Source organism: Mesoplodon densirostris, chromosome 1, assembly GCF_025265405.1.
Source record: "Mesoplodon densirostris isolate mMesDen1 chromosome 1, mMesDen1 primary haplotype, whole genome shotgun sequence".
NCBI classification, from domain to species: Eukaryota; Metazoa; Chordata; class Mammalia; order Artiodactyla; family Ziphiidae; genus Mesoplodon; species Mesoplodon densirostris.
Window position 1 is genome coordinate 180,130,714 of NC_082661.1, and position 18,891 is coordinate 180,149,604.

The 18,891-nt window shown below is 38.7% G+C and overlaps 1 protein-coding gene and 1 non-coding gene across 8 annotated transcripts in view; both read right to left on the reverse strand.

The window, feature by feature from the left end:
• DDX50 (DExD-box helicase 50) overlaps positions 1 to 18,891 on the reverse strand; it is a 34,642-nt gene that overhangs the window by 6,876 nt on the left and 8,875 nt on the right. For 6 of the 7 annotated variants that reach the window (XM_060112780.1, XM_060112807.1, XM_060112789.1 and 3 more), the window contains 7 exons: positions 17,541 to 17,658; positions 17,250 to 17,435; positions 16,614 to 16,759; positions 12,221 to 12,370; positions 2,805 to 2,966; positions 1,038 to 1,157; positions 215 to 288 (listed from right to left, as the gene is read on the reverse strand). In XM_060112780.1, the coding sequence (XP_059968763.1) occupies positions 215 to 288; positions 1,038 to 1,157; positions 2,805 to 2,966; positions 12,221 to 12,370; positions 16,614 to 16,759; positions 17,250 to 17,435; positions 17,541 to 17,658 (956 nt within the window). The remainder of the gene's footprint in view (positions 1 to 214; positions 289 to 1,037; positions 1,158 to 2,804; positions 2,967 to 12,220; positions 12,371 to 16,613; positions 16,760 to 17,249; positions 17,436 to 17,540; positions 17,659 to 18,891) is intronic. The other variant, XM_060112824.1, reaches the window with a different exon arrangement.
• Positions 3,717 to 3,788, reverse strand: TRNAE-UUC (transfer RNA glutamic acid (anticodon UUC)). The gene has a single exon. It is a non-coding gene; the product is annotated as a tRNA-Glu (tRNA).

Genomic DNA, 18,891 nt, shown 5'->3' on the forward strand with positions numbered 1-18,891 from the left:
AAAAATCGTAAATTTTCTTGGTCAAGACAAAGGGGAAAAATTAAAGATAAGAGAATGAATGGGAAAAGAGAGAAACATTTTCGTATTTTAATATAATTAAATGTCTGCTGGTAAAACTGGTGATTAAATTTTCTGATATGTGAACTAGGAGAGCTTAAAGATGTATAGCCTAATACAAAGGAAAAAAATCATTCAGCAAGGTCAGAAAGCATACCTGATGGCATCCATGCTTTTAGATTTAACTAAATCCATTGTAGAAGGAACACCTACACGTTTAAAAGTAATTCCCTGAAAATGAAAGAATTACATTAAAGAAAAATGGAAGTCTTTACAATTAATTCCTAAATTAATCTAGTTTGTTGAATTTCCATTTCTTGGACTTAAAGATTTCCAAGCCCTAGCAGATCAAAAGATTTTCTAATAAATCATCAATTACAAATTCTAGAAAGAGAAAAAAAATGTTTTTGAATTGTCTCTTAGTTACAATCATGGAATTTCAGTTGCAAAAAGCTGATTTAAAGAAAAGTATGCTGTTTATATCAATTAACTTTTTTCTTATTATCCTCATTTTACAAGGTATATGAAATAGTGTATGAAAACACACATCATAAAAATAGGAAAAATGTGAAATACCACAAAAACTCCAGACCACAAAAAATGTGTAATTTCTTATAGAAACTGGTTAGTGTACCACTACTCGATATAATCTTAACTATTACACCAAGACAATGTCACAATCATCCATTTACAATACTGGACTAAGAGGTACTGAAATCACAATGCACTTCTGATTTTAGTATCAAGGGAGAAGTTCAAGGGAAAAATGAGAAAGTCAGCTCTTCTGTCTTCACAATAAAAGCTGTATTAAAACAAAGTCTTGCAGCTAATATAAATTTAGCTCTCCACATGCTTCACATCCAAATGCAGCTTAAACTGAGAAAAGTTATAAAGATCTAATGGTGAGAACAAATACAAAAAGATCTCTTTTCTAAGGCACCATTCAGATAATAAGCCTGAAATAATTTAACTCTACTTACTGCTTTTTGTTCCACATATCTTAATTGACCTCTTTCTCTTGGTTGATAAAAACATATGCAAATCCCTGTCCGGCCAGCTCTACCTGTGCGTCCAGAGCGATGAATATAGGACTCAACATCCTAAAAATAAAAGAGGTAACTCTTCTTAAAAATCTGGCAAATTAAAAAGTCATTCCAGCATCCAAATAATAATAAGAAAAATAACAAAACTACTACTATCAATAATAACATTTTTATTTCAATCCTGTTGCTCTTTTCAACATCCCAAAGGGGGTGTTGAAACATCCCATCTGCAATAAAGGGGATAGGATTTAAAACCGTTTTATCCACTCCATCCCAGGGTTCTTTACACGGTAACTTTTTATAACTCCCTTGCATGATTCCATGCCTCAAATCCAAATAGAGAGGTTAATCATTTGCAAAGGCACCAGATTCTGATCAATTTAACATCACACTAACAAAAAATGGCTAAGAGCAAGAAAAGATAACATATTTTTCATATATAAGCAATGTCTTAAAAATAAAACAGCAATTTATATAGCTGTTCTTATTTTCTCCAAATCAAATCTCATTTCCTTGAAAATTAAAAACATAATGAGGTATCACCGTATTCCTGTTAGAATGGTCATCATCAAGAAGACAAAAGATGGGCTTCCCTGGTGGCGCAGTGGTTGAGAGTCTGCCTGCCGATGCAGGGGACGCGGGTTCGTGCCCCGGTCCGGGAAGATCCCACATGCCCCGGGGCGGCTGGGCCTGTGAGCCATGGCCGCTGAGCCTGCGCGTCCGGAGCCTGTGCTCCGCAACGGGAGGGGCCACAGCAGTGAGAGGCCCCCGTACGGCAAAAAAAAAAAAAAAAGAAGACAAAAGATAACAAATGCTGCTGTGGAAGTGGAGAAAAGATAACTTTGTGCACTGTTGGTGGGATTGTAAATTGGTACAGTCACTATGGAAAACAGTATGGAGGATCCTCAAAAAATTAAAAATAGAACTACCACAGGATCCAGCAATTCCACTTCTGCGTATATATCCAAAGGAAACAAAAACACTAATTCAAAAAGATATCTGCACCCCCATGTTCACAGCAGCATTATTTACAATAGTCAAGACATGGAAACAACTTAAGTGTCCATCAACAGATGAATGAATAAAAAAGTTATGGTATATATATATGTATATATATACCATATACATATGGAATATTATTCAGCCATAAAAAAGAGGAAATCCTACCATTTGTGACAACATGGCTAGACCTTGAAGGCATTATGCTAAGTGAAATAAATCAGAGAAACACAAATACTGTATGATCTCACTTATATATGGAATCTAAAAAAAAAACAGTAACAACAAACAAAAAGCTAAACTCATAGAAACAGAGATCAGACTTGTGGTTACCAGAAGCAGAGAGTGGGGGGAGGGAGAAATGAAAGAAGGTGGTCAAAAGATACAAACTTCCAGTTAAACAATAAGTACTATGGGTGTAATGTACAACATGATGACTATAGCTAACACTGCTATATGATATAGTATAGGAAAGTTCTGAAGAGAGTAAAGCACAAGAGTTCCCCTCACAAAGAGAGAACACTTTTTTTTTCTTTTCTTCTTTTATACCTACATGAGAAGATGGATATTAGCTGAAGCTATTGTGGCAATCAATTCACAACATAAGTAAATCAAACCATCATGCTGCACAGCTTAAACTTATACAGTGATGTATGTCAATTATTTTTCAATAAAACTGGGGGGGGGGGAAATCTCATGTCCTACCTGTGGAGGTGAACTCTGAATCACCAGGTCAACCTCAGGAATATCCAAACCACGGGCAGCCACATTGGTTGCCACCAAAACTTTAAAACTACCCTCTCTGAAGCCTTTCAGTGTAATTTCTCTTTGTGACTGTGCGATATCGCCATGTAAACACTGGGCATTCTATTTGAAAAAAAAAAAAAGGAAAAGTAAGTGTATAGCACATACTTGCAATTCATAGCACCGAACACCATACAGTCTGTGCTCTCTTTTGTTGCTGTTGTTTTTAAATCTCACCTTCTGATAATTATAAAAATACATGCTTATTGTTTTTAAAAAATCAAACGTTACAGAAAAACATTTAACATAAATGCAAAAGCTTCCCTTAATATCAGACTTGTAATAATTAACTGCTAACAGTTTGGTGAATATTCTTCCGCATATTATTATTTTTCTTTCTTTCTTTTTTTTTTTTTTTGCGGTACACGGGCTTCTCACTCTTGTGGCCTCTCCCGTTGCGGAGCACAGGCTCCGGACACGCAAGCTCAGTGGCCATGGCTCACGGGCCCAGCCACTCTGCGGTGTGTGGGATCTTCCCGGACCGGGGCACGAACCCGTGTCCCCTGCATCGGCAGGTGGACTCTCAACCACTGCACCACCAGGGAAGCCCCGCATATTATTTTTTAAATAATACATACACACACACAGACCCCTCACAAATCCTAGCATATAATTTTATGTATTCACCTATAAAAATGGGATTTTACTATATATGTATTGTTTTACAACCTGCTTTATAAATTTTTTATATCTTAGCCATTCTTCTACATCTATAGATATACATCTACTTAATTTTTTAAAACTATACATGATTTCTTCATATGGCTGCAGTATCTTTTTTTTGGCCATGCCACACAGCTTGCAGGATCTTAGTTCCCTGACCAGGGATTGAACCTGGGCCCTGGCAGTGAAAGCACCAAGTCCTAACCATTGGACCACCAGGGAATTCCCAGTATCATTTATTTTAGCAGTACCCTACTGATTTGGGTAGGATCCAAACTTTCATCTTCAGAAACAACGCTACAACGAATAACCTTGTACTTACAACTGCAGACCCCTTAGTATATTTTAGTAGGTTACATATCTAGAAGTTGAATTTCCGGGTCAAAAATTATGAACATTTAACATTTTAATAGTTATCACTATTAAATTAAAACTGTATTATAAAAAGAAGTTGTAAACAAACAAACAGAAACCAGACTCACAGACATAAAGAACAGACGTGTGGTGGCCAAGGGGAAAGGGGGTGGGGGAGGGATGGATTGGGAGGTTGGGGTTAGCAGATGCAAACTATTTCATATAGAATGGATGGACAAAAAGGTCCTACTGTATAGCACAGGGAACTATATTCAACGTCCGGGGATAAACCAAAATGGAAAAGAACATAAAAAAGAACGTATATACAAGTATAACTGAGTCACTTTGCTGTACAGCAGAAATTAACACAATATTGTAAATCAATTATACTTCAATTTAAAAAGAAGAAATTATGCCCATTTACTCTTCAACATTCTATGAGTGTTTATTTCATCTTACCCCACCTATATATATATTATATATATATATATATATATATATATATATACCACCCACCTGTATACTATGAATCATTATAATCCTTGTAAATCTAATAGGCAAAAATGATTTCCCAATGTTGTTCTAATTTACAGTGAAGTTGAACCAATTTATACTCGGTTGATCTTCCATGTATGCTGCAAATAATTTCCTAGTATTACAAATAAATTTCCTAGTATTCTTAGCCACTATTAAAAGTTAAAAGTTCATAACAATGATTTAACTCCAACAGTATCTAAACTGCAGCATCTAAGCATAATACATTCATGAGTGAATTCACTGAGCACTTGCTATGCTCCAGGTACTATGCCAGGTTCTGGAACAATCATAAAGAAACGACCCTGGGACAGAAAAGTTGACAAGTATTTTCAATACAGTATGATATGTGCTGTAAGAAGGTGCAGGGTGCTATAGAAACACCTAAGAGGGGAACCTAACTCAATCTAGTTTGAAGGGAAGGCAGCACTGAAGCTGAGACCTGACAGATAATAAGGAACTAGTAGTCAGGTTAAAAGAAAAAAAAAAGAAAAAAAAGGAGGAGGTTAGGGAGTTCCAGGAAGAAGAAATATCACACACAATTAATGTTTCTGGCAAACTACAAATATTTGAGTATTGCTGAAGCACAGAGTTAAAAGGAGAAGTGGTGAGAGATGAGACTGAAAAGGAATATGAATTTTATCCTGAGGACAATATGGAACAATTGAATGACTGTAAGCAGAAAATCTTCATGAACATATTTGTATTCTAGAAGGAATATTCTGGCTACAATGTATAGAATATATTAGACAAGGGCAAGGCAAAAGCTAGGGAGACTCAGATAGCAGACTGTTGTAGAAATTCAGGAGAGATATCAGTGGCCTCATCAAGGCGGTGGCAATGACCATTTATTCATTTAACAAATATGTGGTAATCTACACATCAGGTACTAGGGATAAAATGGCAAACAAAAATTAAAACTCTCTCTGTCCTCATCATCTTGATACTCTGGTCGAGGAAATGAACATTGATCAAGTAATTAGGCACACAAATAAATTTAGCCAACATGTGTAACTCAAGATGCATGTGTCTAAGAGGCAAACGGCGTCTAGAAGAGGACAACCTGACCTAGTTTGGGGCAAGGAAGAATTTACAGAAAAGTACTCTGGACTGATATCTGAAGGATGGGAGCTGCTAGGCAAGACAGACTACAAGTTCAAGAGCCCTGTGGTGACAGGAAGAATAGCAGGTATGGTGAGAGTGCAGAAATAAGGGGAAAGAAAGTGTGATAAGATGAGGCTGGAAAGGTAAGTAGGGGCTAGGCAGTAAATAAATTCAAGAACTATTAGCAGGGACATCCCTGGTGGTGCAGTGGTTAAGAATCCACCTGCCAATGCAGGGGACACAGGTTCGATCCCTGGTCCAGGAAGATCCCACATGCCGCTGAGCAACTAAGCCCGTGCACCACAACTACTGAAGCCCACATACCCTAGAGCCCATGCGCCACAACTACTGAGCCCACGTGCCACAACTACTGAAGCCTGCACGCCTAGAGCCCATGCTCCACAACAAGAGAAGCCACCGCAACGAGAAGCCCGTACACCACCACAAAGAGTGGCCCCTGCTCGCCGCAACTAGAGAAAGCCTGTGCACAGCAACAAAGACCCAACACAGCCAAAAAAAAGAAAAAAGAAAATAATAAATACTAGTATATGAAATTGGGAGGACTTGGTGAAGGGAGTGGAAATGAGGTATAAGGGAAAGAACCATGTATATGCCTCCCAGATTTTGAGCTTCTGCAACAGAAGTAGGGAAGAAATGGACCATTTTAAACCATAGGAAATAGAATCTAAAATACTTTGTAGTTACCTGGATGGCAAAAGGAAGGAAGAGAAGTCAAGGATGATATGTAGATTTCTGGCTTGGACTATGGGTATCATTCAACAACAAGGAATGCTGGAGACAGAGTGGGTATAAGCATATAAGAGAATGAACTCAATTTTAGGTACACAGTGGGTTGGGGTGTCTGTGGCCAGTATGATAAACACAAGTCTAGATTCTGGAGACAGAGCTAACCTGGAAAAAGATTTGGACATCATCAGCATATACACAATGACTGGAACCACAGCAGTGATTAGATATATATATTTATCTATACACATCTCTATACTTCTATATTTCTACACTTATTGACTGCTTATTAAAAAAGCACTATATTAAATACTTTAACTGATAATTTAAGTCTTAAAAGTATAAAAAAATTTTAATAACACTTTTTAAAAAAGATTATTTGTTTGTTTATTTATTTATTTATTTATGGCTACATCGGGTCTTAGTTACAGCAGGCGGGATCTTCGTTGCAGCATGCGGGATCTTTCGTTGTGGCACACGGGCTTTTCTCTAGTTGTGGCATGCAGGTTCTTCTCTTCTCTAGTTGTGGCGCGTGGGTTCCAGAGCACGTGGGCTCTGTAGTTTGCGGTGTGCGGGCTCTCTAGTTGAGGCATGCGAGCTCAGTAATTGAGGCGTGCAGGCTTAGCTGCCCCACAGCATGTGTGATCTTAGTTCCCTGACCAGGGATGGAACCTGTGTCCCCTGCACTAGAAGGCGAATTCTTTACCACTGGACCACCAGGGAAGTCCCTAATACCACTTTTTAAAAAGGAAACATGGGCACTGAAATAGGAAGTTATTTGCCCAAGGTTATACAGCTAGTGAGTAACACAACTGGCATTTAAATCCAGATCTGGGAACTTCCCTGGTGGTCCAGTGGCTAAGACTCCACGCTCCCAATGCAGGGGGCTCCGGTTCGATCCCTGGTTGGGGAACTAGATCCTGCATGATGCAACTAAGAGTTCACATGCTACAACTAAAAAAGATCCTGCGTGCCACAAGTAAGACCCGGTGCAGCCAAATAAATAGATAAATATTAAAAAAAAAAAAGTTAAAAGAAAAAAAAATCTTGATCTGTCAGACTCCAAACTGCAACTAATCACTATGCTCAGAAAGAATATGTTAAGTGAGAAGAAACAATTACAGAGGTTAGAACTGTGAGGAATGCCAATATTTAAAGTACAAGTAAGGGACTTCCTTGGTGGTGCAGTGGTTAAGAATCCACCTGCCAATGCGAGGGACACGGGTTCAAGCCCTGGTCCAGGAAGATCCCACATGCTGTGGAGCAACTAAGCCCTTGTACCACAACTACTCAGCCTGTGCTCTAGAGCCCACGAGCCACAACTACTGAAGCCCGTGTGCCACAACTACTGAACCTCATGCACCTAGAGCCCATGCTCCACAACGAGAGAAGCCACCGCAATGAGAAGCCCGCGCACCGCAACGAAGAGTAGCTCCCACTCTCAGCAACTAGAGAAAACCCGCGTGCAGCAGCGAAGACCCAATGTAGCTAAAAATTAAATAAATGAATAAATAAATAAACATAAAAACAAACAAAAGAAAAAAACAATAGCTCTGCAAGACAGCTGTTGCTGAGTGTTCTAAACCAAAGAAAGGAAAGGTAAATTAAATACTCTTCAACATTCTTTCACTATTTAGACTCTGTTTTTACTGGATACAAAGCTAAAGTTACACAATTAGTTAAAATGACACTGGAGAAGATGGTGGCTGCACTGTCTTTTAATCTCCAGTTCTCACATAAAAACAAACAGGGTGGGACTTCCCTGGTGGCGCAGTTGTTAAGAATCCGCCTGCCAAGGCAGGGGACAGGATTGGAGCCCTGGTCTGGGAAGATCCCACATGCCGCAGAGCAAGTAAGCTTGTGAGCCACAACTACTGAGCCTGCACTCTAGAGCCCACAAGCCACAACTACTGAGCCCACATGCCCCAACTACGGAAGCCCGTGCGCCTAGAGCCTGTGGTCTGCAACAAGAAGCCACTGCAACGAGAAGCCTGCGCACCGCAATGAAGAGTAGCCCCCGCTCACCACAACTAGAGAAAGCCCACGCGCAGCAGCAACAAAGACCCAACCCAGCCAAAAATATAAATAAATAAATAAATAAATAAATAAATAAAACAGGGCAACTAGGATGACAAAATAAAAAATCCACAAAGATCTATGACAGGGCTTCCCTGGTGGCGCAGCGGTTGAGAGTCTGCCTGCCGATGCAGGGGACACGGGTTTGTGCCCCGGTCTGGGAAGATCCCGCATGCCGCGGAGCGATTGGGCCCGTGAGCCAAAATTGCTGAGCCTGCGCGTCTGGAGCCTGTGCTCCGCAACAAGAGAGGCCGCGATAGTGAGAGGACTGCGCACTGCGATGAAGAGTGGCCCCCGCTCGCCACAACTAGAGAAAGCCCTCGCACAGAAACGAAGACCCAACACAGCCAAAAATAAATAAATAAACAAAGACATCATATAAAATGATGATAAAATTATTTAAAAAAAAAAAAAAAAAAAAAAAAAGATCTATGACAAAACTTAGTGACAAGGTATTTTCATGGTTTCCAAAATATGAGCAGGTAGGGACAAAACCTGTATGTATTAGGGGTGCGGGGAGGGGGGGACTTGCTAGTCCTAAGAACAGATACTCCCTGGAAAATATAATGGGACAATTTGAGAAAGTCAGCTGAAACTGGGAGAATTTCTGCACATTCAAGGGTAATTGTGAGGAGACAGAGGTAAGGTGTGAAAGAGGCTGGAACATCCTGGGCCCACATGAACCTTCAAAACTAACAAACCAATGATCCCTTGCCAGGACAAAGTGCCCCCATACTGAGGAGAAATTATTGGACCTAGAATCCAAACTGAGGATGCCAGGGATCCCAGAAGCAAAGGAAAGAGATGACCCAGATAAAAGTGAGGGGAAAATCAACCAGAGCTCAGAAAGTGGGAGACCTTTTTTTCTTCTAACAGCTTTATTGAGATATAATTTGTAGACTGTATCTTAAACACTATCAAAAATAAGAGATGCAGGGCTTCCCTGGTGGCGCAGTGGTTGGGGGTCCGCCTGCCAATGCAGGGGAAACGGGTTCGAGCCCTGGTCCGGGAAGATCCCACATGCCGCGGAGCAACTAAGCCCGTGCACCACAACTACTGAGCCTGCGCTCTAGAGTCCGCGAGCCACAACAACTGAAGCCCGCGTGCCTAGAGCCCGTGCTCCGCAACAAGAGAAGACACTGCAATCTGCACATCGCAACGAAGAGTACCCCTTGCTTGCCACAACTAGAGAAAGCCCGCACGCAGCAACGAAGACCCAATGCAGCCAAAAATAAATAAATAATTTTTTTTAAAAAAAGTAGAAACAAAGGACAAAGACTTTTCATAAATGAAGAATATATTGGAAGAAATACAAGACTGATTAAACACAACAGATGATGCCTTAATTTTGAAATTTTGAAAATTGAAATAATGAAAAAGATAAAAAAGATTTGAGATAAAGAGACAAAGGATAGAGAAAAACAGAGCCAACATACATATAACAAGAGTCCCTAAAGAAAAAAACCAAAGCAATCAGACAAACAAAATACCAATAAATTAGGATTCAAGAAAATTTTGCTGAAATGAAAAAATACATATATTTGAAACTACAAATTGTGTACACTGTACTCAGAAGAACAACACCAAAATATATTCTAGTAAAACTACTGATTTTTAAAGAAAAAGGAAAAAAGCTTTTGTATTCAGGCAAAAAACCAAATCACTTATAAGGGGAAAAAAAAATCAGACTGGCATCAGACTTTTTATTATAGTATGCTTTATTCCAATGGAAAAACATATTTAAGATACTGAAGGAAAGAAATGTGAACCAAGAATGTTATATCCATCCAAAATGATTTTTAAGGTATAAAGTTACAAACAAGGTATTATCAATAGTGAATATTGTTTCCATGAGCCCTTCCTTGGGAATCTTCTAGATAACAAGTGACAGACAACAAAAAAAAAACTGGAGAGACATTGACACAAGGACCAAGGCTGTTATTATCAATGAATGTTAACATCACAAAAAGAGAAAGAACTACACATTATATACCTCCTAATGGAAGTGCACCACTGCCTATGAAATAATTTTGCCACAAACAAACAAATCTGAATTTATAGGAAATACAGAAAACAGAAGAGCATGTTAAACGATATCACAGGGAAGCAATACTCTAGATTATGAAAACTTGGTTTCTTAAACAATAATAAAAAGAACTACAAGAAAAAAACAGATGGAAGAATCCATATATTGAAGAGACTTAACGAAATCACACAACATAAAGACTCTTATTTGGGGCTTCCCTGGTGGCTCAGTGATTAAGAATCCACCTGCCAATGCAGGGGACACTGGTTCGAGCCCTGATCCGGGAAGATCCCACGTGCCGCGGAGCAACTAAGCCCATGCGCCACAACAACTGAATCTGCGCTCTAGAGCCCGCAAGCCACAACTACTGACCCGTGTGCCACAGCTACTGAGCCCGCACGCCACAGCTACTGAAGACCACACGCCTAGAGTCTGTGCTCCACAACAAGAGAAGCCACCACAATGAGAAGCCCGCACACCACAATGAAGAGTAGCCCCTGCTCGCCACAACTAGAGAAGGACTGCACACAGCAACAAAGACCCAACACAGTCCAAAAAAATTAATTAATTAATTAAAAAAAAAAAAAACAACTCTTATTTGGATCCAGGTTCCAAATAACAAACTACAGAAAACAGAGCATGTATGAGGCAATTGAGAATCTGAAAACTAATTTATATTTGAAGATATTAATTACTATTAATTTTTTAGATGTCATAACAATATTGTGTTTTTGTTTGTTTATTTATTTATTTATATTCACTTTTGGTTGCATTGGGTCTTCGTTGCTGTGCACGGGCTTTCTCTAGTTGCGGCGAGCGGGGCTACTCTTTGCTGCAGTGCGTGGGCCTCTTACTGCAGTGGACTCTCCTGTTGTGGAGCATTGGCTCTAGATGCACGGGCCTCAGTAGCTGGGGCACGCGGGCCCAGCAGCTGTGGCTCACAGACTCTAGAGCACAGGCTCAGCAGCTGTGGCACACGGGCTTAGCTGCTCCGCGGCATGTGGGATCTTCCCAAACCAGGGCTTGAACCCTTGTACCCTGCACTGGCAGGCAGGTTCCCAACCATTGCGCCACCAGGGACGCCTGTATTGTGAGTTTTAAAAAAAATAACCCTTTCCTGGCCTTCCCTGGCAGTCCAGTGGTTAAGACCCTGTGCTTCCACTACAGGGGGCACGGGTTCGAACCCTGGTTGGGGAACCAAGATCCCACATGCCACGTGGCGCAGCCAAAAGAATAAATTAAAAAAAACAATAATAATCCTTTTCCATTAGAGATACATACCCAAATATTTATGGGCATGTTATCTAAGGTTTGCATCAGAATAATTTCAGGAGCAAGAAGTGAGTGGGCATTTGGATGAAATAAGATAATTTTTGCAGCTGGAAAACAAACACATCATTACACTGTCAACTTGTGTATGTCTTGTATAAGTTTGAAATTTTCTCCTATAAAAAGTTAACAGAAAGAAAACACATGGATTTAGTGTTCTGATCCATTCATCCAATAAATATTTGTGATTCTTCTTATACACAACTCTAAAATATTACCCACTCTTACCCATAGAAACTCATTTTGTTTCACTCTTTGTATTTTCAAGATCACATTTGCAAAGTTTTAAGAAAATTTCTGATGAAAACAGATAGAATTCTATCCTGACTTAACAGATCATGAGAGGCTGGCTATAAATTCTTTCTCAATGAGACTCAATTCCAAGAATGACTATCAAACCTAGTCCACAAAGGACATGATTTTTTTTTTGCACAGTGATTCATACCTATAATCTCAATTAGAGAAAGCATGAAAAAAGACTTACCTGTTTTATGTGTGGATTCATGGCCATTTCAGTTACATTCTTTTTGGTCTCACAGAAGATAATAGCCCTCCCTTCAGTCCCACTGTAGACTTGAAGGACATCTCCAATAACTGCTGGCCTCTGAGACCAATGGCACTGGATGGCCAGATGCTTTGAAGAAAGAAAATATCAAATATCTGCTTCATTAAAATTATTGAAAAAGATTTCTCTTGTACATTTTTTTTCTATTTGTTCAAGAATTGGCCTTACTGGAAGACAATAAGACAACGATTCTCCCCAACCCCATTTGAAAACAGCAATCAGTAGGTGAAAGGATAAGCAAATTGTAGTGTACTTATATAGTGGAACAGTGTTCACTGATTAAAAAGAACCAACTAGGGCTTCCCTGGTGGCGCAGTGGTTGAGAGTCCGCCTGCCGATGCAGGGGACACAGGTTCGTGCCCTGGTCTGGGAGGATCCCACATGCCACGGAGCGGCTGGGCCCGTGAGCCATGGCTGCTGAGCCTGCGTGTCCGGAGCCTGTGCTCCGCAACGCGACAGGGCGCAACAGTGAGAGGCCCGCGTACCACAAAAAAAAAAAAAAAAAAAAAAAAGGAACCAACTACTGATCCATGCAACAATACGGATGAATCTCAAAACATATGCTGGGTGAATGAAGCCTTACAGAAAGAGTATACACAATATGATTCCATTTGTCTGAAGCTCTAAAACAGGCAAAACTAATCTATAATCTATGATGGAAAAAAAGCAGAACAGTAGTTGCCTCTGAACGGGGACTGGGCAGAGGCACGGGGGAACTTTCTGTGATCATGGTAATATTCTTTGTTTTGGTAGGGGTTTGGGTTACACACATGTATGAATTTGTCAAAACGAAGCAAATGTACACTTAAAATTTTGCATTCTGTTGTATGTAAATCTTATCTCAAAAATTGTAAATATTAGGTGGATGAACCTTGAAAACATTATGCTACACGAAAGAAGCCTGACACAAAAAAGCCACATGTTGTAATGATTACATTTATATGAAATAACCAGAAGAGGTAAATCCATCAAGACAGAAAGCAGACTGATGGTTGCCAGGGGCTAGGAGAAGCGGGGAATAAGGTGTAAATGCTTAATAGTTACAGGATTTCCTTTTCGGGTAACGAAGCGTTTTGGAAGTAGATAGAAGCAATGGTTGTATAACACTATGAATGTACTAAATGACACTGAATGGTACACTTCAAAGTGGTTAATTTTAGTTATGTGAACTTTACTTCAATAAAAAAATTATAAATATTGAACTCTAGCTAAAGATATTTCAAACTAAAATACTTATGGGAAATTATACTGATTTCTGCAATCTGAAATAAATAAAAAAATAAGAGATGGATATAGGGATGAGTAGATATGCAATAAAGCAAATATAGCAAAATATTAATGGCAGAATCTAGCTGGTGGGTATATGCGTGTTCACTGTAAAATTCTCTCAACTTTTCAGCCTGTTTGAAACCTTCATGATAAAATGTTGAGGAAAAAATATACTGTAACATTTTAAGTCTGTGCATTTTAACATATTATATCTCAATAACATTGTTTAAAACAATTAATTACATAACACATGGAAAAAAGAGATAAGCACAAAGAAGAAACTAAGAATCATTTGTACCAGGTATGTCAAAGTCTTGCTTCTTCCTCCCTACCTCTCAAAAATAAAAATAAAAAAGATCCTGGGCTTCGCTGGTGGCGCAGTGGTTGAGAGTCCGCCTGCCGATGCAGGGGACACGAGTTCATGCCCCGGTCTGGGAAGATCTCACAGGCCGCGGAGCGGCTGGGCCCGTGAGCCATGGCCGCTGAGCCTGCGCGTCCAGAGCCTGTGCTCCGCAGTGGGAGAGGCCACAACAGTGAGAGGCCCGCGTACCGCAAAAAATAAATAAATAAATAAATAAAAAAGATCCTGAACCTGATCAAGCCTCACAATCTACCATCAACTCACAGGAAAATGAAAGCAGAGGAACATGTTAACTAACACCACAGGGATGCAAATCAGCAAAATTGAGACTATGGGAAACTTGTAAGACAAATGATCAGTTCTTTTCAACAAAGAATTGCAAAGAGGGGCTTCCCTGGTGGCGCAGTGGTTGAGAGTCCGCCTGCCGATGCAGGGGACACGGGTTCGTGCCCCAGTCCGGGAAGATCCCACATGCCGCGGAGCGGCTGGGCCCGTGAGCCATGGCTGCTGAGCCTGCGCGTCCGGAGCCTGTGCTCCACAACGGGAAAGGCCACAACAGTGAGAGGCCCGCGTACCGCCAAAAAAAAAAAAATTGCCAAGAAAGAAAGGGACAGAGGAACCTGTATTTTAAAGGATTTAACAGAGGAATGGATAAAGAAGATGTGGGGTATCCATATAAAGGAATATTACTCAGCCATCAATAAGAAAATGAAACCATACCATTTTCAACTACCTGGATGAATCTAGAAAGTAAGTCAGACAGAGAGACAAATACTGTATGATCTCATTTATATGTGGAATCCTAAAAAACAAAACAAAACAAAATAAACAGACACACAGATACAGAGCACAAAATGGTGGTTGCCAAAGTGCAGGCGGGGGAGGTGGGGACCCAAAACAGGTAAAGGGGATTGACAGGTACAAACTTCTAGTTATAAAATACGCCATGGGGATGCAATATACAGCATAAGGAATACGGTCAAAAATATTGCAACAACTTTGTATGGGAACAGATGATTAGATTTATTGTGGTGATCATTTCACAATATATGCAAATATCAAATCACTATGCAGTACACCTGAAACTACAAAATAGTGTACGTCAACTATATTTCAATTAAAAAAAAAGATGGTGAATAAACGTTCAACACATGGATTAAAAAAGACTTTAAGACATATAAATTAGTAGCAATATAAGGATCTTACTTGAATCCATATTCAAACAACCTATTTACAAAAAAAAAGACAAATAGGGTAATGTGAACACTAGATATTTAAAGATATTTAAAAATTGGTTTTTTTTTACTATGATGGTAACTGTGGTTTTTTGTTTTTAAAGAGCCCTTATTCTTTTAAAAATATATATAATTATACAAAAATGAAATGATGACTGGACTGCTTCAAATGTAGGGATTAAAGAATGTATGGGGGTATAGAAAAGATCAGTGTTAAAGCCTGGTGATTGGTACATCAGATCCTTTGTACTATTCAACTTTTGTACATGTTTGAAAGTGTCCTTAATAAACTTTTCTCTTTTCTTTTTTTAATTTATTTTGGCTGCACTAGGTCTTAGTTGCGGCATGCGGGATCTTCATTGCAGCATGCAGGCTCCTAGCTGCTGCATGCACGCGGGATCTAGTTCCCCGACCAGGGGTCGAACCCAAGCCCCCTGCGTTGGGAGTGCACAGTCTTACCCACCGGACTACCAGGGAAGTCCCATTAATAAACTTTTCTTCACTGATACACTTTATGTTCTTAATGTAAAACTTTCAGCCATTACAAAATATACAAAGCTTCCTTTGACCATCCCATACTATAAAAGTCCTCTTTCCCAGAAGTAATCATTATTATTAGTTTGATGTTTATCCTTCCCACCTAACTTTGTACATAAATACCTAAAATATCCATTTAGGATTATTTGTGTATTTTTTAAAATAGTATGATTCAGTACTTATCATTTTATAATCTGCTTTTATCAGTCAAATTCATTCTTTTTCATCATTACATTGTATTTATAGATTATACTCTTGTTCACCTGGACTATTTTTATTTACATACACATATATGTACATCTTTCAAATGTAAAAGTGACATATATGGTACATACCTGTCAAAATAATGCAAATATTACCTTTAATTCTTTTTTTAAAAAAAATACTATAGGTTTAAATTTTCATGGAGTCAAAATTATAAACCTTTTCCTTTATGGTGCCTTCTTCTGTCTTTATGTTTAGAAAAGCCTTCCCTTTCCTCAAATCAAATAACTGTTGACCTACAATCTGCTGTAAATTATTTTATGGCTTAATTTTTTTAAATCTTTGGGAATATTTTTGGTATATGGTATGAAATGAGGATCTTTTTTCCACCTAAGCTTTAACAAATTATCCCAACACCAGCAAATTGGCATGAATTACTTCGTTTTTCACATTCTACATACTTTAAGTCTGTCTCTGTGGATGCCTGTATATCTCCTGTTAGGACTTGCCTGTTCACAAACTTTCTTCCCCCTATTTATTTTACTCTGCTCTTGAGTCTCAGACTATAGAAATACATAGGTATCTTATTGACTAAGGGCAAAAAAGATATTTGGCCTGAACTGGTACTCAAAACATAAGTTTAGCTTCAACAAATTTCAAAATATCAACTAAAAGCTAAAATCTATCACACTGGAAAGCTACTTACTTCCACAGTAGTTGCAGCCTTTTGAGTCATTTTCCCAACAAGGTCAACCTGTTCATATCTGGATTTCATGTATTTTTTTGCAACTTTGTATACCCACTGTGGGCAAGTTGCAGAAAAAAGTAAAGTCTGAGGATTGTCTTCAGAATCTTAAATAAACAAAAAGAATTCAAATGCTTTCTTAATTTCTTAATACCCCACAATGTAGTCAGCTCTTAAAAATCCCCCCAAACTTCAAAGAAATAATGAAAAATTCAAAACTTGGGGTGAATTTTGAACATATAAACTTTACTGCAATTATCAAAACTTTCAACTTTCAAAACTGAGGGAAAATATCAATATGAAGAAAACTGAACCTAGAAGGAAGATGAGAATTTAAGAAGTAACAATGAGCAAAGAAATCAGTAAAATGAGTTAGTAAAACTACTTACTATAAAATAATACATGGAAGAAAGCAAAGAAAGCTAAGAAAATGCTTAAAGTATGCTATTGTACTTTCTTGTTCAGGAAGAAAACAGATACCAAATACCTTTAGTTTTGTTAGAACACTGGGGACAATGTATTAAAAGTCATAAAATAAAAAATTCATAAGCTTTTAGATAAGAATTGCTAATGTGCTTATTTTGAATTAGGATATACCAGTTTTGTAGGATTCATGGATAATATCTTCAACTTGTTCAGCAAAACCTAAATCTAACATTTGATCCACTTCATCAAGCACAACGTGGCGCAGTTTAGAAAGATCTAATCGGCCGCTCTGCAGATGATCTTTGATACGACCAGGGGTCCCAACCAAGATGTCAATACCATTTCGAATATGATTAACTGTGAGAGGAGAAGAAATATCAATAATATGTAAAAATTCAAATGTAGATTTTAGATTTGAGTAGCAAATAGATCTTTGTGCTGCCATCATACATATTTACTCACTTTGGCTTTGATATGATGTTCCACCATAAAAACACGCCACACTGAGTTTCCTAGTTATATCTTTGAAGTCTTTGGCTACTTGGTTTGCCAGTTCCCTTGTAGGAGCCAAAACAAGTACCTGAGCAAAAGGTTTAAAAAACAAAAAGGTAAGTTTCTGTAGACCTCTAAGTTCAAACTGAGAGGACTATTTTTTAAGGTGCATTTAAAACTAGGAATCTCATTATTAATGTCATAGTATTTAAAGACAGAGCACAAATAACAACAAGAACAGCTTATGTTTATTATATCCTCCCTTACTTCCTTAAGGTCTCCTTTCAAAAGTCACTTTCTCAGTGAGGTTCCTAACCCTCTTTTCATATCCTCCCAACCGTGCTTAACTGTTTCTCCTTAGCACTTACACCATATAAAATATTTATATTCTACTGATTTGCTCATTGTCTGTTTCACCCACTAAAATGTAAGCTCCATGAAGACAGGGATTTATGTCCGTACTATTTATTATTTATGTCATACTATTCAATATATTCCCTGAACTTCAAACAGTGCCTGGCACAGAACAGATACTCAAAAAATATTTGTTGAGGGCTCCCCTGGTGTCGCAGTGGTTGAGAGTCTGCCTGCCGATGCAGGGAACACGGGTTCGTGCCCCGGTCCGAGAGGATCCCACATGCCGCGGAGCGGTTGGGCTCGTGAGCCATGGCCACTGGGTCTGCGTGTCCGGAGCCTGTACTCCGCAGCGGGAGAGGCCACAGCAGTGAGAGGCCCGCGTACCGCAAATAAATAAATAAATAAATAAATAAATAAATAAATAAATAAATAAATAAATAAAAATAAAAAATATTTGTTGAATGAGTGAATGAATGCCCAATATGTGCCATTTTTTAAAAAGAAATATTTCAATTTATTTGTTAAGTAGAATATGAAACCGAATTTGTAGCGAGTACCAGAGAATGGACTTAACTGTTTGGTATTTAATGAGAGCAGCTTCTTCTACACAGGATCCCAAGAGACTTACTGAAAAAGGGGCAAAGCCCCTTATTAAGCAAATAAAACTCATGTTTCAAACAGGTTATACAAAAATTGATTTACCTCTATTTCTCGTTTTTTGATATTTAGAAAGTACAGATTTAACAAAAAGTAGCCATAAACTTTCTACATACAATGCTGATTATAATTCTGCAAACAACAAAAGTGCTTTACACAAATTACTTAATTTGATCCTCACAAAAACCCAATGAGGTGGCATTATTTTCCCAGTTTTACAAATGAGGAATATGAGTCTTAGAGAAGTTGAGTCTTGCCCAAGATCAAGTAGCTAGAAGTGGTGGAGCTGGAATCTCCAGTAATGTCC